The sequence below is a fragment of the Manis pentadactyla genome, chromosome 7 (genome assembly GCF_030020395.1).
Source record: "Manis pentadactyla isolate mManPen7 chromosome 7, mManPen7.hap1, whole genome shotgun sequence".
NCBI lineage: Eukaryota > Metazoa > Chordata > Mammalia > Pholidota > Manidae > Manis > Manis pentadactyla.
In genome coordinates, this window is record NC_080025.1 from 47,899,115 (window position 1) to 47,922,716 (window position 23,602).

Sequence of the window (23,602 nt, forward strand, 5' to 3'; positions counted from 1 at the left end):
AAAAAGCAGCCCTGATGATACACAACTGCTAAAATAAAAATCACCAAGTTTATTGCAGGAAGTATGGGAAATTGTTTTGGAGATTAATCAGGTTTTTGCCTTAGGAAATGGCCAGTGCTCTGAGGAAGCAGTAAATTGATGGATAAGCATTTGTCTCTCCTTTCCTATGCTTTTGTCCTCCATCCTGTCCAGATCTACCAGTTTAACTCTAATTGGGCAATTAGAAAATAAGTAAAAGCTTTATCTGAATCTAGTAATAGCAACCATGATTAGCAGTTAACACACTAGAATCACATCTGACCCCTGTAAGCCCTGAGGCACTGCACTCAAGTTCACTGTCAATATAGTGAAATATCATGGTAGTAAAATAATCATAGTGTTTAAGTGCCTCTTAGATGGGCTAAGAAACCCAAAGAAGTATTGCAGTTGCCGCAAAAGGAATAAAATGTCACCAAAAAATGTGTCGGAACACTGTGTTTTGCTGTTGGTTGACATTTATTTCCTTGTGTCAGAATCTTTGCTCAGGCAAATGAATCTGAACTACCCCAAGATGGGCTACTTTTTCAGTTATTCTCCACCTGTCCCCTGGCTCTGGATTCGAGACCGCTTCCTCCTTTGCTTGGTGAACATTTGATGCCTGTTCTGTTTCAGAGCTGCCTGCCTTCAAACAGCGGGCCTCGGCTGCACATTAGTGCTGGGCACATGGAGCTCAGCACACTCCTTCACCATGGCCTTCAGGGCTCTGTGCAGAGCCTGGGCTCTGTCCAGGTGCATTTACCTGGAGACCTGGCCAGGCAGAGTCCTGCTGGGATGGAAGGACAACGCCCGTGCTACATTAGCCAGCTCATGTTCTTTAAGAAGAACCCATACCCAGGGGCACCAGCTCCTGGCCAGGTATGGTGCGGCAGATGACCAGTGCCTCCTAGTGACCCCCTGAAAGCTCAGTAACCATAGTTGGTGACGAAGAGAGGGACCAGGTGGCACATTTGCACCTGTTCACTTACAAGAGAGGGGCCAGTTAAAACGTGCCGATGTCCACTTTTCTTGGAAGAAACTCTTAGCAGAAAGGTATTCCTGGTATCGGGGTGACTGGGCCCACATTCAAACCATTATCCACAAGACCATGGCCTGAGTAGGCTGGAGTGTGTGGCACAGTGACTGGGCCAGGCATCGTGGTCAGCGACTTTGGGTTCACTGGTTTCTGTAATCAAGTGAAGAGTTTAGCTCAGTGAAACTTGAGAAGGGGCTGCTGAAGACCTGCTGGGGCCAACCTCGCCCCCTCCACACTCACCTGACAGGTGTGACCTGGCTGAACCAGCAACGGGGGCCGCTGCACTTGGGCAGCAGAGGGGACCCAAGTCCGGGTGATGTGGGAGTGAGGAAGTCAGGAGGCTGGTGCCAGTGTGTGGCGACTCCATGAACCCCATTTCACCTCCTCCATGGGTGATCCCGGGGGCGCAGGTCACTGGAGGACAGTGAGCCAGCATTCTCTGTATTTTCTGTACCCCGGGCATGTCTCAAGGGCCTGGCTCACTTGAGCACCCAATACACATCTGATGAAAGGATGCAAATTAATGATGCACAGCTTATTTTGGTGAGAGATGGTCATTTTATAAAGCAGACACTTCTATTTTTTAGGGTAATAGAAATAGCTAATTAACATATGAATATTCCATGTATGAAAAAGTCAGACTAATGAATCATAAAGAAACAAATTAAAATGATTTTTTTTGACTTACAAATTGCAGTTTTGTAAAGAGACTTACTTCGGGGGGTGGTGAGCAGGTGTCTGTGGTGTAAACTGTCTGAGCAGCACTTGGTCACTGGCCCCAGGGGCCTTGAGACATGGGCCCCCATTGTGACACTTGCAGGATTCTGCACTGAGGAAATGAGAGAAGATTTTTTTGAAAGCAAAATGCTTTGTTTCATTTATTTATTCAAAACAACATCATGATAACCCAAGTAGAAAAGTACATAAAAGTTCAACAGAGGGATATAGTTCCCTGGCCATAATGAGCTATGATAAATCTAGATAGCCAAGTAAGTTATATCAACCAGGGACTTTTAGTGACTTCAGAGGCTATTTTGCAAAACTATGGGCCATGAATTGTGTGCCCAGGATGTGCCCAATGCATAGAAAAAGTTTTGAGCGTGACTCCCCCACAAAGGATTTCCCAGGGTGACGGTACTGCGGGCCAGCTATGCTTCTCTTCTCCAGCTATACATTTCTGTACCTTCCTGTCTATAAGCAGCAGCTATTTATTTTTGGGTGTTTTTTTTTTTTAAGTAAGCATTGAAATTACTTTAAACTCTTTAAAAATTACTAATTTGATTAAGAGCAAAAATATGAGGCATTACAGCCGCCCCCGCACTGTAGATCCTGCCATTCAAACCAGGAGAACTGGCTGTGTTTTGGGTCAGCCCCTGCTGTCAGCTCCCTAATATGATGTGACTGTGGCAGCACACCCCTGGGCTCTGGGTTCTGCGTCCATCACCTCTGACTGCACAGATGTCACCTGCTCTGGGCTCTGTGTCCCCAGGTTGGCGGATCTGTCTTCCTGTCCCTGTACGACTGCTCCAGCAGGAGACCCATCAGCAGACCGCGGCTGACAAGCCCCGTGACCGTACAGTTTGGGGAGGCAGGTGGCTGGGTAAGGACATCACTGCTGCTTCCTGGAGGTGGCACTGGCTAATTTTCAATGATTTGACTTTTCCTAGGGGAAATGTTGCTTAACTTGTTTTCCATTTGATGGCAGGATAACAGGAGAAACCAAACAATGTTTGTGTTGCTTCGGGACAGAGTGAACTTTCATCGGTTCGTTGGGCCTTCTGAAAACCCCCAGGAGTGTCTGCAGATAAGGACAGAATTTTCCAAGCCCCTTACGAGAGCTTTCCCAGTCATGTTGTTGGTAAGGTGCGTGGTAGTCACAAGGCCAGAGCAAGAGATGCCCTTAAGGATATCTCGCCAAAAGATTAGTGATTGAAATTGCATTTCTAAGGCAGCCATGAAGCCCATTGTCCAAAGAGCTTAGGTGATGTTGTCTGCTGTCCAGGTAAGCTTCCCCACTTTGTTTTTTTACAACTGGGTCCTTGCCTGCTAAGTGCATTAGAGTGAGAATAATGAGCTGGCAGAGAATGCTGACACCTCATTTAGGAATCGAATCCTCCTATTTTTTTATTTCTTTTTTTTTCAAAAGGAAAAAAATGGTTCAAACTCTTTTGTCTGAGGAGACTTGATAAGTGAATCCTCTTTCTTAGCAATGTTGGGTCTCTGAGTCGTGGGTAGGCCCCACTACTGAAGAATTACACAGGGACACTACGTAAGTGACTACTGAAGAGGGTCTTTAAAACCACACATTAGCAATGGGAATGGAGGCCCTGGTAGGTCTGGATGGTGAAGGGTCCTGTTGGAGAAGGTGCCTGTGGTCATTCGTCTTCTGAGCCCTGTCCTGGGCCAGGTGACAGCCGTCAGCCTCTCCGCTGCTCTGGGTGAGGGCACGCATCACTGAGTGCGTCACCTGCAGGGCGAGGCCCACAATGCTCAGCAGGGCTCAGTGTGTACCTGTTGGCTCCACCCTCACAGGAGCCCAGCTGTTGAATGAAATGTGTCTATTTGCTTAAAGAGTTTGGATTTTAACTTAATTATTTAAGTCACACACAAAAGGTAAATTGGCTCTGACCAGGTCTCAGTCTAGCTCCTTCCTGCTCCCTCCTCCATCTGTCCACTCCTGATGTGACATCAGTGGGTTGTCACTGATACCCACACACACCAGGCCACCTGCCACCCAGACCACCGGGAGCCAGGCCTGTGTATTCCCATAGTTGTGCTGCTTATTGTTCTTGCTTCAGACTAAGTTTCTACCTTTCAGTGAAATGAGAGATGAAAGTGTCACATAATTCTTATTGAAAGGCCTGTGGTCCTGGGGAACAGGCAAGGTGGCCCATGGTCTCAGCTGCTTCCCTGTTGGGAAGGACTTTTGCACAGAGCTGTACGGCTGAAGTCTTGCAGGGGAGAAGCCACAACAGAACTGGACACTGTTGCATCATCTGTCTCCTAGGTTCTCCGAGAGGCCTACTCCTTCTGATTTCCTTGTGAAACACATCTACAGCTGGGAGGAGCGGAGTGTTCACATCTGTGTGCCTGCCATCTCACTGAGAGGTCAGCACACGTCTTTAACCTCGCACTCTGTTTATTAGACAAGATGAAGTGTCTGTTTTAAGGCAGGAGCGTGAGTGTGCTTTATTCATGCATGATGAACATGGTCTCAACCTGGTTATGCAGTGGTTTTGGACAGGCCGCCCACCCCACTGGCGGGTCTCCGGCACTTTCTTGTGGTCCTTTGGCACCTTCCCTTCAGGGCCCCTCCTGACCTCTCACAAGCCTCTGCTGACATGCAGCCTCTGCTTCTGCCTCCTTGGTGGGCCTCCCTTGGCCTCCAGGACTCCCTCTACCTGTTGCTCCTCTGGCACCTTTTTGCCTCTCCTGTTTGTTACTCTGCCTCTGGGGTCAGAACCCTCACTCCCAGGGCTCTCCCTGCAGCTCTTCTCTGCCTGTACCCCACAGGACCCACCAGCCCTCACCAGCAGGGGGTAGAGCATGGCTGGTTCTGGGCTCACCCCATAACATCTGACCCTGGTCGCTTAGGCTCCTGAGTCTCTGTCCTCACGAAAGGCCAGGAGCAGGCTCAGCGTGCTTATGCAAGTCCACACTGGACTGTGCACATGTTTCCAGCAGATTCCGAAGATTGTGGCATTGCACGGGGACTGGCTTCAGACGTCGGACCACAAGCCATCCTGTCTCCACTGTCTACCACATCTGTATGTGATGTATTTTCCCTGAGAACCAGTCATTACATAGCTCGTTTCTTTTCAAAATGGATTAAACTGTAAATGAAATTCAAATTCTCAATGGCAATTTAAAATATTTTGCAACTGAAGTTTCTTTTCCACATTTTTTTATGGTGAGAAATTTCAAACTGACAGAAATGTTGGGAAAAAGAAAAATTTCATCTGGAGTCACAATTTGTTGGCTTTTTGCCACATTTGCTCTATCTGTGCATGCTCACATGTGTGCACATGTGTGTGAGTGTCAGGGGTAGGGTGAGTCACTAGAGAGGGAATTCCAGGCACCATGCCCCTGCAGTACTAGCTACATCAGTACACATCTCATACACGCGAGAATATTCCATCACATGCCTGGACACCACTGCCCTGCTACAGAGAGCCAGCACCCCTCAAGGACACCATCTACTGTGCAGTCCACAGCTAAATGCTGGTGATGGTCTCCACAGTGCCTTCCAAAGCTCTTCACCTTTGTTATTTAGAGTTAAGTCAAAGTTCCTAAATGCACTCCATCACCCTGTTTGGTGGCCTCTTGAAAATTGAGAATACCCTCCCCGTGTTTTGCCTTTTTTCCATGACATTGACTTTTTGTGAGTCTAAGTCAGTTATTGTTTGAGTGTCTCACGTTCTGAACCTCCTGACTGTCTCCTTGGGATTAAATCCAGTTGCCAGGTGTCTGGTGAATAACCCCACTGGGGACACCAAGTTTGGAAACTGGGTTGGGGATGTAACACCAAACTCTTCACTTTAGCAGAGCATCTTCCCATTGTGATTAACGAGACTATACTGGTGAGACGATCTGGGCACCTCCTTCTGCTGTGGCCTTTCTCCCTGGGTCTGGGCCTCCTCTAGTGATAACAGGGCTGACCACAAATGGTGATCTCCCAATTCTATCCTGAGTTGGCTGGCATTCATTAGTAAAGAGAGCTTCTGTCTCATTCTCTTTCAGGCCTGCTTCCTTGTCTCCACAGATGCATAGATTTTAAAACGTCAGTATATTTCATTCACTTCCATAACCTTTCTTTCTGATGCTCAAATTGTGCCAGGGAGCTCCTTCATGATGGCTCCTGAGCCTTTCTGACATGACATCAGGAGTTCAGAGCTTCCTCCGTGGGACACCAAGGTGTGTGGGCCTGTCTGCTCCTCAGTGCCCTTCCCAGAATCAGGCATTTGCCCAGGGAGCCTGGGCTCCTTCCCAGGAGTGGTGCTGAAGACACAGGTCTTTGCACCAGATGTGCTCATTGCTACTGGGTATCAGTGTTTCTGAGATGGCTCAGTAGAGTCAGTAGTGTGCGCGTGTACACATATGTGTGTGTGTGTGTGCACACATCCCTGTGCAAATGAGCTCATGCTAATCCCTCCAATTCAAATCCAGCCCCCTGGCTGCTCTCTCCCTTTCCCCCAGGGCCTCTCTGGATCCCTGGTCCTGCCTCAAGAATTCCATTTCCCCCATTGTGCCTACCCTGCAATATACACAGAATATCAGAATTAAGGCAACATTAACAAACCTACCAGTTGAGGTTCAACATCTCTTCTTTTCAGGTTTTGCTTCTCTTAGGATCCATTGTCCTTGAGTCAGTTCTTTTCTCTGTAGAGAGTTTGCTACCAGTTTTATACAGCTAGGTTTGTTTTTTATAAATGTATTTAATATTAGTGGTTACTGTTCTCCATTTGTTTTTATCTCATTTTATTTTCCAAGCACACAAAACATTTGTCTTGTTCAAATGTCTAAACCTTATTAAAAACGTTTATGGTCAGAGCTGTGTCTTGCTTCCCACAACCTTGTCCCACCTGCCTTGTTCTGACCTTTTCCATTCAGGTAAGTTTTTCATGAGCACTTGGGCACATACATGCACGATCTTAGTCCCCATGGTTCTCATGCTTGTTTGCTTTGTGCTTTTCTCAGTTAAAGTTCTATATTAGGAAGTCCCACTATACATTTTCATTCACCAATATCTTCATTGTTTTTTACTGCTGCATAGTCTCCACTGTACGCACCATGCTTTGTTCAGCCAGGTTCCTGTGTGTGTGCATGGGAGACTCAGGATTTTCTCAAGTGAAATTCCTAAATACGGTATTCCTGGGTCGAAAGGTAAATGCATGTGTAGTGGGCAGGCATGTATTGCCAAATTCCCCTCCAGCAATGTGGGGATGGCCTTTTTCCTCACAACTTTGCCAACAGAGTATATTTCCAAGTTTTTAAATTTTTCCAATGGATAGTTGAGAAATGGGAGTTGTAATATGCATTTATATTATTAATTGAGTATTTTCTCATAGCCTTAAGGCCATTATCTTTTTTCATGAACTGTTCACATGTACCCATTTTTCTACTGAGTTTTCTCTTGATTCATGTTTTTTTATTTTGTTCTTGAGCTTTTTTACCTTGTTAAAGATTTTTTAATAGAAAAATTTATCCACTTTTAAAAAATTACTCTTGGATTTTGAATCATATAGAAAGTCATGCCTTATACCCAGGTTATAAAAGAAGCCATCCCTGTTATGTTTTTTTTGAGTACTTGTACACTTCCATTTTTCTATATTTAGATCTCCGATTGATTGGTATTTACCACTGTATGCGGCATGAGATTCATATTTTTACAAATGGCTAGTGTCTAATTGTGCCAACATCATTTATTAAGAATTCTTTGAGGCAAATTTGAAGTAAATGGGATGTTAAATATTTGCTTTTAAACATAAAACATATCCAAAAATGACAGGCTAAACCCACATGATCATGGGCTGTCCTGCCGGGACTGAGACTGAGGACACACTAATGTTGGCAGGTGGGCTGATGGAGCCGCAGAGAGGCAGGGAAGGGCTTTGGGTGGAGCGGAGAAGTTGACTCCACTCTCTGCATCCCCCAAAGGCAGCTGGGTGACCTGCTCAGATGTCCGGAGGGGCTTGGAACTGGAGGAAGCATGTCCACACTCTGCCAGCCCAGAAGATGCAAGCCAGCACTCCGACCGGGAGCGCTTATTCCCAGGGCCAAGCTCCAGGACAGGCAGCCGCCAGACCTGCGTGTCTTCCCACCCCCGCCCAGCTTCCCCGCCTCGCCCCCTCTGTCTGCCGCTCCATCTGCGTGTGGAACGGGTTATGCCTTTTTGCAGACTTTAGGTTGTATTTCTTAATTTCTTTTTTCTCTTTTTTAGACACCAGCTTGGGCTATTTGTCCTTGTTAGATGCCGACTATGACAGAACACCCCCCAATCAGTACTTTGCTGAAGCGGTGAACTATACAGTACATTTCCAGTGGCTCCAATGCCTGTTTGGGGACAAGAGAGAGTGGAGATCTGGAAGTTTCTCGCCACAACCAGGAAGCTCTCCAGAGACCGTGAATTGCAGGTATACATGTTACATCCTCCTGTCTGCTGGCACTTCTTTGTGAGCCAGGAGAATGAATGGATACAGTGTGGGACCTGCTCATGGTATATACGAGGGGCCGAGAGGTATTATTTTTTTAAAGTCCGTCTTTAGAGTGGTTGTACTTGCAGGGGCAGCAGATGGGCGTTCAGCGTAGGGCACTGCGGCTGGCAGCAATGTTATCCTGCAGGCTGGGGCTGGGCTGCACCGTGAAGGCTCTGTCATCAAGGTGCCTGAGTACACAGTGAGGACAGCCCATGTCCTAGGGTGGCCTTGGGGGCTGACCACTGAGACACCAGGTGTCTGGTGCCTGGCAGAACAAACCCCTCCTTTCTGACTTTGGTTTTAGCTGAACACTTTAACCTGGATCTTAATCATAGCATTACAATCACCAGAACCTGTGGCCCCTCCTTGAGCCCATGAGCTATGACACCATAAACCTTGCTCTCCCCACATGCCTGCCCCTAACCCGCACCTCCCTCCTAGCTATGATCGCCTCACAGCCTTCTCTGTGGCAAGAAGAGAGCTGAATGCCAGTCTTGAAATGAGTGACGTTTCCAAGTTCCAGAGGTAAGTTGCATTTTCTAAGTCAAGATAAAATGTAATCTGTACTGCTGCCCACATGTAATTCAGCAGATGCCTGCCATCCATGTTACTGATTATCATTTGCTGTCTGGAATATCCATATCAATTGCTAACTGTCTTTAAATGTTACACAGTTTTCTATGTCTGTCTGTCTACACTTATGTTCACTGGCAGGAGATGTACAGACACAAGAAAGTCAACGTGCTTTTCTTTTCAGTTTAGCTTTAGTTGATGTCACTGCTCAGTGTTTGCTGACGGGGTGCAGCCCTTGGTGACTAGGTTCCCAAATGTCGTCCTCTTGATGCTTACTGTCAAAGCTCACTCTTTCTCTTCAAAGTGGTTTCAGACACATTGGACAAGCCATCAGGGGAGAGGCAGGCCTGGGGATGCCTGGATAAAAGACAAAGCCTGAGGTCATGCAGGGACATGGCGTCCTGGGAGGACAGTGACCCCAGGCACCCCTCCAGCCCACACCAGTGCCTGGGAAGGAAGGGAGCTGTGGAGGGGCCAGGATGGCAGCGTCCAGGCCTCATTCTGCCTGGGGTGGGGAGTATTCATCACTCCCACATGCTGAAGCACTTTATAGGTGTCACCTTGCTTAATCCTCATAACAGTGGGACGGTGCTCTGTCCAGGCTTCTTAAGGAAAGAGCCTCAGACAGAGGACATGGTCACCCAACTCGGTGCAGCTTCAGAGGCAAAAGCTGGTCCCTCCACAGGCCCCTGTGCCCCAGGCCCTGCTCCTGGGCGGCTGGTCTCTGGGCTGCAGGTCACTTGTGCGTTTGGAAGCCCTTGAGTCAGCCTGAGCAGCTCAGCTGCTGCCTGCACGGCCCAGGGCCAGACACGGCAGAGGCTCCCCACCCCATCTTTCCTTCCTCAGCCAGGATCCCCCCAGATCTATCTACCTTCTTCTCCAAGTCACAAAGCACTTTTTAAACAGATCCATGACTCCCAGGGGCGCTTGTGTGTGTTAGCCAGTGTGGAGGGGAGTTGGTCAGAATTAGCCTAGGTGTTAATTTTTTAGAGTAATTCACTATTTACTTGTCTCCTTTTATTTATAGATGCCCAGCAAGCCTGCTTCCTGGTATTTCTATTGTGGTTTTTACAATTCTTTATGCACTTTTGGTTACTAAAAGCAGACGCGTAGATCACTATGAAAAAAAGAAAACTGGTTACATTTTTCTTCAAGAAAGCACCCCACCCGGCCACCAGCTGTATGCAGTTGTCATTGACACCGGCTTCCGGGCTCCAGCCCGCTTTAGCGCAAAGGTAATGGGGTCATCCTGGGAGATGCTCTGCGTGTGTGGAAGGGTGTGGGCTGGTGTGAGTGACAGCCCCACAAACACACGGTTTGGGGAGTCTTCTGCCCTTCCCCTGTCCCTGTGCCCTGCATGGCTGGCCCAGTCTTATTTCTGGGGGGGCTCACCTCCCCCTGCACAGGCCTCCCCTCGTCCAGAACGGCCCGCTCCAGCCCTCCTCCCCTTTCCTCCTGCACTGAGGGAAGCAGCCCGCAGTGGTCTGTGGCTGAGTGGAATATGGGGCCTTTGAGAGCCATGTTCGCTCTTGTAGTTGGTCTGAGTCTGTTACCTGCTACCCAGGGGCAGACCACTGGAGGGGTGAGAATGTCCAGGCCAGCTCTGAGGACAGGCAGGCGTGTGGCTGGCTGGGAGTCTTGGGTAAAGACAACCTTCCCAGAGTTGCTGATGGAGGGAATGGACAGGGTGTGCAATGAAGTGGGTGGGGTCCCGCAGATGGGTCACGTGGAGACCAGATGCCCATGAGGGAAAAGCACACAACAATGGGTGGCACCACCCTCCTTCCTCAGCTGGAGGGACACTGGGGGCCATGGTGGGGCCCCCACCATGTGAATTACCATGTGAATCAATAGTGAATTACTCACAAAGATAAACACTTAGGTGGGGCTGTGAAGATAAGGCCGCATAGACAGAACCCAGAGCCCACCCGGGCAGCTCTGTGAGTGGAGGTGTGCACTCACATGGATGCCCCAGGACGGGGCTACCTCTGCACTTGGACACCCCCCCACCTCTCGAGGGGGCAAGGCTGCCTATGGAATCCATAGTAAGAGAACCATGAAGACTGGGGTTTGGGCACAAGCCACCTGGCAGGGAACGTGTGTGTGACTACAGAGCCCCTTGCGGCCCGGGCCATGACCCCCAAATGTCCCTCCAGCTGAGGGGGGAAGGTGGTGCCACCCATCGTCGTGTGCTTTCCCTCATGAAGCCACATGCGACCTAATGAGTCCAAGCTGGCACTGGTTTCTCTAGACCAAACGGGGAAATCTGGCCAACCCTGGCAGGCACTACTCCCCAGGTCTCTCCCAGGGCAGCCTGAGGAGCAGCCACCGGGCCATGGGGCAGTGTCCCTGCATCCCCGGGGCCCACCTGGTGGGTGGCACTCCACCTTTCAGGCTTGTTTTGGGCAGGATGGGGATCTGGGGGCCCAGGCATAGATCAGTGCCAAGTGCTCAATGTCTTAACTCGTACTGTGTTTTTGTCTGGAGGTTTACATTGTCTTATGTGGTGAAAATGGGCTTTCAGAACCCAAAGAACTCTACTGTCCAGAGAAGTCCCTGTTTGAAAGGAATTCCAGACACACCTTTGTCCTGAGGTATTCCAAAACTCCAATTGCACAATTTGGGAGAGAGGCCGATCAGAACTGGTGTAGCCTTATCACAAATTCAAAAAAGAAGAAATGAATAACACTCTTTTCTGATAGGGCTGACTCACATCTGATGGTTTTATAAAGCAGTTCTACTGTTTTATTTGAAGTAGATCAGATAGTAGATGTGTGTGCAGGAGGGAGCGAGGGACAAGGGCCGATAGACCCTGTGTGCCTGTAAGATTCGTGGCCACAGCCTTCTCTGTCACTAATCCTGCTTGATTTTGTCCATCCCCAGTTTGGGGGAGTGGGGCACATGACCCCTCAAGGATGGTGGGTCTGGAGGAAGAAGGACCATTTACCAGGACTTAAGCACCTGAAGGTCTCAGAAAACATGAAAGAATTGAACCACATGTTTTTTCTCCTGGCAAATTTCATTCAGAATATTTATTGGTTTGGAGAATTACATCTTCATTAAGAGAGAAGAGAGTCACCCGCAGGTTAGTCCACACCAAGCACACACATTATCAAGGGGTGATTGGGTTAGGGGAAGTTGGTAGGAGCTGAAGAGCTCGTGCATGATCACTGTGCAGCAGGCCAGGGACACCACCAGGCTTCGGATGTCACCCTGCATAAGGCTCGTTAATTGACATGTCCCATCAGCCACAATGGTGAGAATTGGGGCTGGCACTGCTGGCCTGATGGGCTGTTGTATCCCCAGTGCTCCAGCCAGGCTGGGCCCGCTCCAGAAGATCCGACTCTGGCACAACAGCTGTGGGCCCTCTCCTGCCTGGTACGTCAGCCATGTGATGGTGAAGGAACTGGGTGTGCAGCAGGGGCACAGCTGGCTCTTCCCTGCTGAGTGCTGGCTGGCGGTGGGCAGGCAGGACGGCTGCGTGGAGAGGGAGCTGGCCTGCTTGCACCAGGGCCTCGGCTTCTGGAAGGTAGGTGGCATGCATCTGTGCATCTCTGGTGGACTAGGAGACCACCAGCCTGTGCATTTCTCTGCAGTTCCTTAATCTCTTCTAGAGTTCCATGTATTTGTTGCTTTCTTAATATCTAAGTTAGTATCCAGACAGCTGTGTCTTTAATGATGCAAGGATTAAGTAAACACCTGAGCATGGATTAATTACCCTTGCCAATTAGGCATTATTGCAGTCAAGTTTTTCTTCTTTTAATTGTGACTGTAATAACATTTGCAGAATTGATGGCGGCCTGTGGTCTGTGTCATCATCCAAGGGGTCACTAATCAGCTCACTTCTGAGCACCTGGCTTAGATCCCGAACAGCAGAATTGACCGAAGAACAGAATGCAGGTGTGACCCATGCCGAGTGGCAGGAGATCATGAAAAGGGACACAACATAAGCTCACAGACCAGCCCTGAAATGTTATGTTTGCCTGTTCTAATCTTCCCCAATACATGGATATAGTTCATATGGTTCTAATGATAATGCTTGTGCATCTTGTACTTTCAAATTTAATATTTTGGAGTAGATTTCCTCATGAATTTCCTTTAAAATCATAGAAGGGCTATCTGATGGCCCACTGTGCACTTCTCTTTGCTTAAATACCCACCTGTTGGACATTCAGAATTTCCTTCTGTCATGCCCATAACAGAAAATGGTGTAGAAGGCACTGGGACTCGTGGCTTTGTGTTTCTGGAGAACCATTTCTCAGGCTGGTCTCAAATGGGGACAGGAAGTCAGTGAGCACTGACATTCTCCTAGGCAACCAGGTCTTTCTTCTCAGTGTGTGCCCATTGCCGCCTGCCATGGGGAGAGGACCAGGCTCACCACTTTGCATCAGCAGACTCGACAGTGCTAACTTAGAAGAAAGCAATCACAGTGAATTTGAAATACAGAAATTCTTTAGCATCTAAAACTGAATGCTTGATTCAATGGGAGTCTCCTTAGATGATTACTTCTACATAAATATAACTGCCTGAATATCTTCCATGGTCTATTCCCCAGCTGTTTTGCTGGAGAGCTTTGAGAGAAACCTGTGCTTACTAATTCAGCCGCAGAGGTGCACGGGTGGCCATGCCTAGGGGTCGGTGTGCACCCTCGCTGCCTGTCCCTCTTTTGAAAGCTGTACTCTCATCCTAATAGACCCGTTTTGCTAGCCTTTCCCGTGTGCTGCTGTTTGTCATCCTGTTTGCTCTAGAAGAGTGTTGAGCGCTGAGCACTGTTTGAGTAGAACTGAACCTTTGGAACTCGGTGCATAAGCCACGTGTGGCCCTGTGTGGCAGGTGTGGCAGGTGCTGTGGGCTATTGAGGGCACAGGAGGTGCTCCTAGCCCACAGGGCACTCAAAGCTGGGTACCTGTGTGGCAGGGAACTGTGCTGGGAACAAGGGTTTTATATGTCTACCAGGAACACAAAGGACAGATGTGGGGTCCACCGGGTGAGGGTTCATTAGGAGGCTCTACAGAGTAGGTGTGAACACTGAGCATGAGGTGGTATGGGGGCAGTGTATCCTCCAGCTCCAGACACCCAGTGGCAGGTGGCGCTGGGCATGCCCAGTGCACTGAGTGCGTGGTGGGGCAAGGGGCTGTGGAAGAGGCAGAAGCAGGCAGGGGCGAGTGGCTGGCATGCCCAGCGTGGCTTGGCCGCCAGCTAAAGAAACCCACTCAGAAGGACTGGTGGTCAACCAGCGTCCACATGTGTGCGTAACATGCAGTGTCTATGCCCTCTGTCTGCTGCAGCTTTTGTACTCCAAGTTCACAGAGTACCTGGAAGACTTCCACGTCTGGGCCTCGGCATACAGCGCCCCACCCTGCAACGGCCTCCCGTGCACACAGCGCCTTACTGTTGCCTTTGCCCTGCTGTGCACACATGCGTGCCTCACTGCCCTGGTCACTGCCACCAGACAGGAGCAGGTGGGAGGCACTGGGTTTTCCTTAAAGTGGCTTCCGAGTCCCATCCTTACCATGTGATGCCTTGCTGACTCAGGAATTAGCAGAATCACAGTGCCCAGGGAGAGGTGGGAGGCAGGGCAAGGGAGCTGTGGGCCTCTGGAGCCCCTGAGGGGAGGTCGGCCTTGGAGGGGCCGGGAGGGCCTGTGGGCAGGGGTCTCTGGGCAAAGCCAGCACAGGCCTGCCTCCAGTGATGCTTCTGTGCAGAGCTCACGACTTCTTCAGAGGGTCACCCACCTAGTTGTCTAATGAGAACACTCCTGTGTTTTTCTAACATTGGCAGTTAATTCAGAGTTTAAAAATCCTCTGATGGAAGAGGAGGGAACAGTTTGGATGGCCCCGTTTGCCCTTGGGATGCCAGTTTGCAGTGGGCAGCTTGGTCCCACAGTTCCTCAGGAGCTGTAGAGGGTAATTCTAAATCAGCACAGCCAGAGTGGAGGCTTCGCCTTCCTTTGGAAAATAACCATAGCCTGACTTTGTGGGGGAGGGAAAGCAGTCAGATATGCTTCTTAGGACAACCTCATGGCCATTCATGGGCCCCCCAGTGGCTGGAAATGTGGAGAGGCCTTTTCAGAGGTGGGGTTTGGTGACAGGGCCACCAGAGAGCAGTAACAGTAGTGGGTTGGCAGAATCCTTTAAAAAAAGAATAACAGGTGTGTAGCATGTATAAGATGATTAAGAAACGTCGTCAAGTATAGGTAAAGGAGCAGCTGTGCCACTGGGACAAGAACGGGCCATGGTCAGGAACCCTACGGTGGGATACTCCTCCGAGGTCGACCAGCTGTCTGATCCTCTCAGCCTTTCTCTTTATTGACAAATGGGTTGTTGGTGCCCTTGCAGGACTGCAGTCAGTTGAGGGGTGAGTCAGGGGAGCATGAGGCATACCCAGCATAAAGAAAACGCTGAGCACATGTTTGTACAATACAAAAAGATTCATGTAGGAGAAAAACAAGAATATGCCTCGTGATTTTTCTTTTCTTCTGGGATGATTCAGGGAGCGAGAACTTTAGTTTCCTATAAAGGAAATGCTCACATCAGATACCCTTGTAATTTCAAGATGACTGTACGTGTTAAGCCGGGCCTACTTCAGGGATGTCTCTGCTCTGTTGTGTCACTGCAGCTCCCGTGGGCTGCCAGCCCCAGCGATGTCACTGCTGGGTCCTTCTGGGCGGGTTTCCTGTGCGCCCTCCTGGCTTCTCCTGGGGCACAGCTCTTGTCCCTGCTCTTCAGGCTCAGCAAGGTATCAGCGCCCACCCACATGACCCTGTTCTCCTGGGTGGGCCCTCATCGCGGGGACACCCACCAGAACCACTGCCTTACTTCCTCAGGATGCCAGTGGGCCTCCCCGGGCAGAGCCACACCTGCCCCCGCAAGGAGCACTGGGGGATGCAGCCCAGGGTAAGTTTGCATGTTCCCTTAAAAGGGGTTTGGTGTTTGCTTTAAAATCACAGCAGCAGGGAGATGAGGAAGTCTGGGGTGGCGGTGGGGTCGGAGAAACTCCCCCATGGTGGCTGACCCTTGGGAAGGCCGGTCTGCTGGGTGGGCATCATGTCTCTTGCTTCTGTTTGCATAGTGTTCATTGTGAGGCCAGCTGGGTTTCATTCATTTCAAAGCCACCTGAGCATCGTCCAGGCCCACACCAGGACCACACCATGGCTAGTCCTGCCTTCAGCCTGTCTGTTTCCAGTGTTTCCTGAAGAAAGTGCTCTCCCAGGAACCCTCCCTCCCTGCTTAACATCATTCATTTGACTTTTCAAATCAGGCCCTGATTCCTGTAGAAGGACAGCTGGTGCACAGAAGACGTATGAGGTAAACTGAATTGTGCACAGTGCTAACTCTCTGGCCTGAAATGCTACCAGTTAGGTTTCTCTGGTGTCTGCCTTGACTGTGGTCTGGCCACAGGTGGTCAAGCCCAGGGTAGGGTAGAGATGTGGAAAGGATGCGCCGGAAACCTGCTAGGCTGGCCAGGGCTCCTGAACAGGCTGGAGCAGCTATCCAGGCATTGAGCAAAGGCCGGATGGGAAGGGGTGCAGCCAGCAGAATTTGGAAAGCCGCCTAGGTATAGAAAGAGATGTTCTAGAAGCTGGGCCTGAGCAGGAGTGGCATTGTTAGGTCCAGTGGGGGAAACTCAGTGAAGCAGGGGTCCTGGGTATGAGCCTGGCTGCTCTGTAGTCCCTGGGTGGGCCTGAGAGGAGCTGGCTCCAGGCAGGTGCCCCATGGTCCAGCCCTCACCTATGACCTAGGCAGGTTGAAGGACAGGTTCAAAGAAACTGAATCACATCACCACCTGGCTTATTCTGGATTGGTGTGGTTGTGCAGCTAGTTGGGTGGGGTTCTTCTCTGTGGGAGTGTTGGGGGCACATGTGCTTCTGTATCATTTGGAATCCCTACCTCCTTGTGGAAGCTCCTTCTCCTGAGCATGGTGCTGGTCCCCAGGCCTGTGTCCCCACTGCTGTCCTGCTCGGATCTGCCCACTCCCTACGCTAAGCCAGCTCTCTGCCCTTCTGCCATGAGCCTCACTGACCCCTTGCTGTGGACAGAACTCTGCTGTGGTGGGTCCACAGCCTGTGGAAGGCAGGTGCTGTCACCTCTAGTTACAGCAAGCCAGTTAATGCCATCGCCACTCTCTGCAGGGTGCAGAGCAGCTGGCCCCGGGCTGCCTGCGTATCCTCCCCAGAGCCCATCCCCAGGCCTGGGGCTTAATGAATGGCCAGGCCATGTCTGCCTCCTGAGAAAACTTTCACTCACTCTGCATTACTGTGATGGCCCCAAATTCTACCGAGCCCTGTATGCACTGGGACACTAACTAGTCAACCTTCTTTTCAAGGGTAACATTCTCTCTGGGAGTGCCAGGCCCTGTCCTGCCCCTGAGCTGGAGGCCCGCAGAGCTGTCCCAGGCCAGCGGGCAAACAGGGGGATGAGTGACGTCTGCGCTGTCAGCTCCCAAGGTGACGGTGGTGGTGGGTGTGCAGCATGGCCCTTCCTGCCTGGCCCCTTGGCCCCTGGGAGAGGCAGGGTTTGCACAGTTGGGCCAAATGACTGAACATATGATCATGTCTAAGCCAGGCCCATCTGAAACCAAGGCATCAGCTTCATTCCAAAGCCCTGATGATTTCTGGTATCCTGGTAGGGGTTTAGTTGTGTCTTTTGAAAACCAATAATAGGCTCTTAACTCTCCTATAAGTATTCTGAAATTTGAAGCTTCAAATGTTTTTATTGCAAATTAGAGTGAATAACTCTGCAGCTCCAGGCAATGCTGGACAGTGAGCAGAGCTGTGGACAGGGAGCTGCAGGAACAACGGAGCCTGTGTGCACGAGGGCCGCCCTGGCGTAACACTGCCTTCTGCCTGCCTCTGGGCCCTAATGGGATCTACCCAGAGAAGCGATCACCTGGGAAACTGGGCCTCCAGGCGACTCCATGCAGCAGGTGTGGGGCAGCCCTCAGAGTGCCCTTGGTTCCAGAGAAGCTAACAGAGTGGGCAGGGGTTGCTGCTCTCTCGGGAGGTGGACTGTGCCAGTGCGGCCCCTCCTCCCTGCTACTCTTAGTGAGAAATATAAACTGTGGGGCACATATAGCAACAGACCATAGCCCAGACTGTGGCATAATTCTGATGGAAAGTACTGATTGTAAACAGCACTTTGCTCTGAGAATGGCCACATTTTCTCCCAGGCTGGAGGTGGTGGTCACTTCATGCAATCAGCCATTGTGTAGACCCAGCAAAGCTCCAGAGAAATACCAAGTCCACAACAGTGTGAACTGTGACACCAGTTGTCTGTGAGGAAGGCCAAGGGATCAGATAAGACAGAAAAAGTAAAACCATAAAATCCCCACGTTAGGCAAACTACAAATCTCTGGGCATTAAGCTTCTCCAGAGAAACAGAACCAATAGGGTGTATACAGATATACATAGAAAAAGATTTACTGAAAGTAAGTCATGCAGTCATGGAGGCGAGAGGTCCCAAGATCTGCTATCAACAAGCCGAAGGCCTGGGAGAACCGATGTTTCATTCAAGCCCAGAGACAGAAACAGCCCATGTCCTAGCTCAGAGGCCATCAGGCAAGAGGAAATCCCTCTGACTCTGGGAAGGTCCGCCTTTTTGTTCTATTCAGGACTTCATCTGATTGGATAGGGCCACCCCACGCTGGGTCCACCTGTTAAATGGCTATCCCGTCTAGGAACAGTTTCATTTAACACACCCAGAATAATGCTTCACCAAATGACTGGGACCCCCATGGCCCAGTCCAGTCGGCACATAAAAGTAATGACTGCATTTGGGTGAGGATGCAAGTGAGCAGGTCTGTTTAAACATGTGCCTCTTCCTTGCGGCTCCTCAGCCCCCTGCAGTGGCTTTGAAGGACTCACCGCACTCTGGTGGCCAAGGACCCTGCTGCCTTGGTTGAGCTTTGCAGCGTGGGCCATTTGTGGGATAGTCTGCGTGGCCTGTGGCTTGGGGACTGGACTCCTAGGGTACAGGTGAGTGGCAGAGGTTTTCAAATACCCTCAGGGCTTTGAGTGGAAAGTCTAACATTTATAAGGAAATCTTGGGTTCCTGGGAGCTCGTGCAGTGTGGTCCCCTAACATGACTACTGCTTTCATAGTCTAATTTCTACCTCCATCACCTTGGGGAGAAAGAGAAACACATGCAAACCCCAAAGGGCCTCTGGGGCTGGCTGGCTGTGGGACAGCAGCTGGCTTGGATGGAGTCCTGGCTGTTACAAGAAGCCCAGGACCCTTGCCCAGCTGCTGAGCTCCCTGGAGGATAGGCTCTGAGCCGGTACATCCTTAATGGCCTCCTGTCTTTGGACAAAGTGTACACCTGCGAGATGGGGGTCACTGTGTACATCCCATACATTCTGGCTCCATCCACCACCTGCATTGACCCCGTCTGTGATGATGGGCCAGTTGCTTAGAAACCTCTGTGTGCTTCAGTTTGCTCACCCGTGAAACAGGAATATTTGTAGTGCCTCATGCATGAGGCTCTTGGAGGAACAAGGAAATCCTCAATGTGATGGTGTTAGCATAGGGCCTGGCACCTGTTAGGTGCTCAGCACATGTGAAATTCACCATTATCCTTATTAGCACCACCCACCCTTCCCATCTCTGCCCACTCTGTGCTGGCTGTTCCCTTATCTCCCGCTCAGCAGCTTCAGGGAGGCTGGCGACCCCTTGGCAGGGAGAGGCACCCTCCAGTGCCAACACTGTACCGCCTCCCATTGTGCGTCCCTGGGCGCATGCAGGCCGTTGCTGACAAAGCTCTCCTGGCAGGTTTGGACCCACGTGGTGTGCTGGGTGGATGTACCTGCTGGCTCTCTCTGTGCTGTGCTGTGCTTTCATCACCCAGCCACTCATGGTGAGCAGCGCCCCCCAGGTGGACTCTTCATCAGCAGGGGCTGAAAAGGGGGTTGGCTCTGGTCTGGGGACTACTGCATTCTTCCCAGCTTAACTAAGGAGTGGTGAGGAACCCTGGGAAGCGGGTCCTGTGCATGGCTGCTCAGCCCTCATATGCTTCCCTGGAAAACATTTCAACCCCCATTTCCATTTGAGGCCACTGAGCCTGAGAGAGGGGGGGGGTCTCTGGTGGGATCCCAGGCAGGTGACGCTGGCCTGTATCTAGGCTGGCAGTGCAGCCCCTCCCAACCAGGAGGTGGGGACACGTCCACAGGGCATGGCGTGGCACCCACTCCGTGGCTGACTTCTCCTCAGATCGGCCTCGTGGCACTGGGCTTCGCTTGGAAAAGGAGGGCCGACAAGCACTTTTTCACTGAGTCATTACGAGAAGCTACCAAGGGTCTGGACGCCGAGCTGGAGGAGCTTCCCAGGACCTGCACGCCCCTCCATTCATGCTGTGGGGTCCCCCTCTGTGCAAGTGAAGTTGAAAAGGTGTGGATGCTGTCCGTGAGGCTGGGCTGCAGAGAGCTGCTCCCGCCTGGTTTTGCATGTACAAACTCACTCTTTGAATTCAAGTTCAGTTGCATTTTGGAGACCCACAAGTGTACATGGAGATGAACAAACAGCACCTAGTTCCTTACTTTGATTCCACCCCTGCAGAAATCAGAGCATCAAGAAAATGGGCTTGTTTTAAAATATTGAAGCAAATGAGAAATATAATTCTCGGCCATGATTTTGGAGAACTTTTGAGCCATTTGCATTTCAATAGACCCACAGAAAATTTACTCCCTCCCCTGTCTTACCCTCCCTCCCTTTGTCCTTTCTTCCTTCCCATGCTCTGCTTTTCCCCTCCTGTGGGTGGCATTCTCCGGGCAGGGCAAATGACATGAGGGAAGAGAAAGGCCAGACTCCATGAGGAAATGCACAACCCAGTTGCTAGGTTAGTGCCTGTGACCTGCAGCAAGCATCGACCTCACATGGGCTGGCAGTTAGCTGTGACAGGGGCTATAAACCGCTCACGACAGCCAGACCTCGTCCCCACTCCTGTCCTCTCAGAGTCCAGGAGCTCCTGATGGCTAAACTGGCACAGGGTGACCTGTGAGGCCTTCCTCCCATAACCCACGACCATGATAAATATGTGGTGCGTTTACTCCATCCTGGCCCTTCTGCAACTTCTCATGCACACTTTCTTCCTGCTATTGTGTTATGGGCTCTCACATGCCTCCTGACGTGGGACCGTAGCTGCCTCCATCTGTAAGATGAGGAAGACAGATGCTGGGAGTGGTGAAGCAATTAGAGCGAGGCCACTTGAGTGGCCTGGGCCCCAAACCTCACTCACATTCCTTTGTCGGTGCCCCCGGCCCCCCAGCACGTTGGCCTCTGAGCCCTGCATGTTCTGGCCTTCCTCACCCCTTGGGGTCTTGACTTTCCTTTAAGGCCCCCTTTCTGCTGTGTCCACATGTGGCCACACCTGCCATGCTGCCTTGTCCCTTGTCTTCCTGTGGTCTCAGCCACAGGTAAGCTTCCTTCCATGGATGTGCCCTGATCCAGCACCGCTGCCCGCCCACCTGAGGGCTGCAGCACCCCCAGCCAGGCTGACCCCGTGGCCACTGCCTGCCAGCACTGTGAAATCCACGGGCCCCATAGCCCCAGCTTCCCAGCGGACCACATATGTAACTGCCCTAGCCTCTTAGATGCCCCAAGGACCTGGCCAGTGCTGGCTCAGCAGATGAGCAGAACTGCCTCTGCCACTGGACTGTGACCAACAGGCCTCTTGGGTGACTCTGTGGGGGCCCAGCCGAGACCCTGCTAACAGAGTCAGCCTGGGACATGGGCACACTTCATAGCTGGGCCCCCTCCTCCCAGGCCACTGCCCACCAGCCTGGTTATGCCTCCTGCACAAAGCAGCCCATTCCTAACCCCGGGTGGATGCGGAGCTGCCATGCCACTGTTCCAGGTTCATGGGAGCACCAGGGCCTTGGCCTCCATGGCAGCCCTGAGCTCACATGCCCTCATCCCACAGGCCTTGGCTTACCGGCAACATGTGCGCCGCCTGCGCTGGGCACGGCCACCGACCACAGCACAGCTCAGGGTCACCAGGGAGAAGATGAGAAGAGAGGCATGGACACAGGTGATGCTGAGGTGGGTGCAGGCCTGCAGGGCCAGGGCTGGCCCAGCTTCTTTTTTGTAGGGAGCACTGAGCAGGTGTGACCTTGCTGGCCCCAAAGTCATGCTTTTCAAACCAACCACTGCATAGTCAGGATACGGGAGGCCAAGGCCACCTGGTGTCAGCTTGGTCTGCAGGTGCTGGTGATGAAGTTAAGGACTCTTGTTCTCAGGCCTCAGTGCACACGGCTGCACACAATGGGAGCGGACCCCCACCGCGTGGGTGCTTCGCATGCTGCCTGGGACTTATGCCTCCCTACTGGAGCACCTGGGGAGTGGGAAGGCACAAGACAAATAGCCTTTCCTGGGGCATCAAGCTAGCCCCGTGACATATATTTAGCAATAATATTAAAATATGCACACATATTTATGGTGCTTGATGCAAAATCTGCACAACTTCTTTGAGATGAGACACAAAGCCTCTCATGTCCCATATGCATGGCAGCTTCCCCACCTAGACCTCAGACACGTTTCTGTCAATGACACACATTCTCCCACCTCATCCTGGTGGATGGAGGACCTTGTGCAAACACCAGCTGAGTCTTTTCTCTCAATCCTAGATGTTATTTGCTCTCTCAAATCCTCCTGCTGTACTTCGGCAAGGATTTGGGAGTTGCTGATACTTTGCAAATAGGATGATGCTAACCTGCAGTGGGACCACCAACAGCAACTTCTGAAAACCCTTCATCGCAGTATGGGCACCATTTGCTCCCCCTTAAGGAGGGAACACGTCAGAAAGCAAACCGTTTCCCAAAGTGGACCTGTGGTTGTGTTACATGTTCCAGGGAGAGTGTGGGAGAAACTGTGGGGCAGGTGGAGGAAAAGTCTTAATCCCTACAACTCTTCCCCTGAAAATGGAGCAATTAGAGAGCAGAACAAAATCCACAGAAAACATGTGCTTTTGCAGAATGAGAAGGCAAGTTGCCCCCCACAAGCCCCCAAAGGCAGACAACTGGGAGAAACCCTTGAGTACCCCGGGAACCGGGTGCAGGGAAAGTGTTGGGGTGCCTGGTGCCAGAGAAGTAGGACCCAAAGCCCATGGGCTGTCGCAGACAACGTGGTGTCCCTCTGAGAGAGCACAGGGGTGCGAGGCATTTGCACTCTGTCCAGCTCCCAGGAGACCAGGCTGCAGCCGGGGCCAGGGACCGGCATGGGTGCACCCAGGGAGCAGTCAGAAACAGCGGACATGGCAAAACCAGCTCTTCTTGCATATGACATGGCTGAAAGTCTGTCATGAAAACTGAAAAACAAAAAAAACATACCACAGATGGTAAGGAAATTAAGTGAAGTAACAGGTTATAAAATTAAAATACAAAGTCCAATATCCTTCACATGTTCAAATGAAAGCCAGTAGAAGATTTGACAGAAGACTCTATTCAACACAACAACTAAATAAAATACAAAACCCCTCGGGTACAGGAATAAGGGGAAATGCACAGAACTTCCAGAGGAAAATAGAAGCAGTGCCAGAGCACAGATGTGGGTACAGGCGCACGGAAACACGTGCCAGCGGACGCAACACCGCTTCTTCCTCAAGTTCTCTCCAAAAGCAGTCTATGAATTTAACACGATCCCAATAAAATGCCGTCAGACGTTTTTGTTTTTTTGTTTTTTTTTACTGGTTCTGGTCAATTATAAAGTTAGTTTGGAAGAACAGACGCAGACAGCTGGCCAAGAAAACCCTCAGCAGGCAGAGCAAGTGGGGGGCCTGTAAGGTTGGAGGCACCG

At 50.9% G+C, this 23,602-nt stretch overlaps 1 protein-coding gene across 1 annotated transcript in view; it reads left to right on the forward strand.

Moving 5' to 3' along the window:
* PKD1L1 (polycystin 1 like 1, transient receptor potential channel interacting) overlaps window positions 1–23,602 on the forward strand; it is a 96,853-nt gene that overhangs the window by 49,841 nt on the left and 23,410 nt on the right. The window contains exons 23-41 of the mRNA XM_057504962.1: window positions 652–894; window positions 2,541–2,651; window positions 2,757–2,914; window positions 4,059–4,159; window positions 7,992–8,184; window positions 8,689–8,772; window positions 9,848–10,055; window positions 11,308–11,414; window positions 12,127–12,349; window positions 14,109–14,282; window positions 15,439–15,558; window positions 15,647–15,716; window positions 16,081–16,127; window positions 16,221–16,235; window positions 17,146–17,266; window positions 18,655–18,793; window positions 19,586–19,670; window positions 20,024–20,200; window positions 21,732–21,850. Coding sequence (XP_057360945.1) covers window positions 652–894; window positions 2,541–2,651; window positions 2,757–2,914; window positions 4,059–4,159; window positions 7,992–8,184; window positions 8,689–8,772; window positions 9,848–10,055; window positions 11,308–11,414; window positions 12,127–12,349; window positions 14,109–14,282; window positions 15,439–15,558; window positions 15,647–15,716; window positions 16,081–16,127; window positions 16,221–16,235; window positions 17,146–17,266; window positions 18,655–18,793; window positions 19,586–19,670; window positions 20,024–20,200; window positions 21,732–21,850 — 2,495 coding nt within the window. The remainder of the gene's footprint in view (window positions 1–651; window positions 895–2,540; window positions 2,652–2,756; window positions 2,915–4,058; window positions 4,160–7,991; window positions 8,185–8,688; window positions 8,773–9,847; window positions 10,056–11,307; window positions 11,415–12,126; window positions 12,350–14,108; window positions 14,283–15,438; window positions 15,559–15,646; window positions 15,717–16,080; window positions 16,128–16,220; window positions 16,236–17,145; window positions 17,267–18,654; window positions 18,794–19,585; window positions 19,671–20,023; window positions 20,201–21,731; window positions 21,851–23,602) is intronic.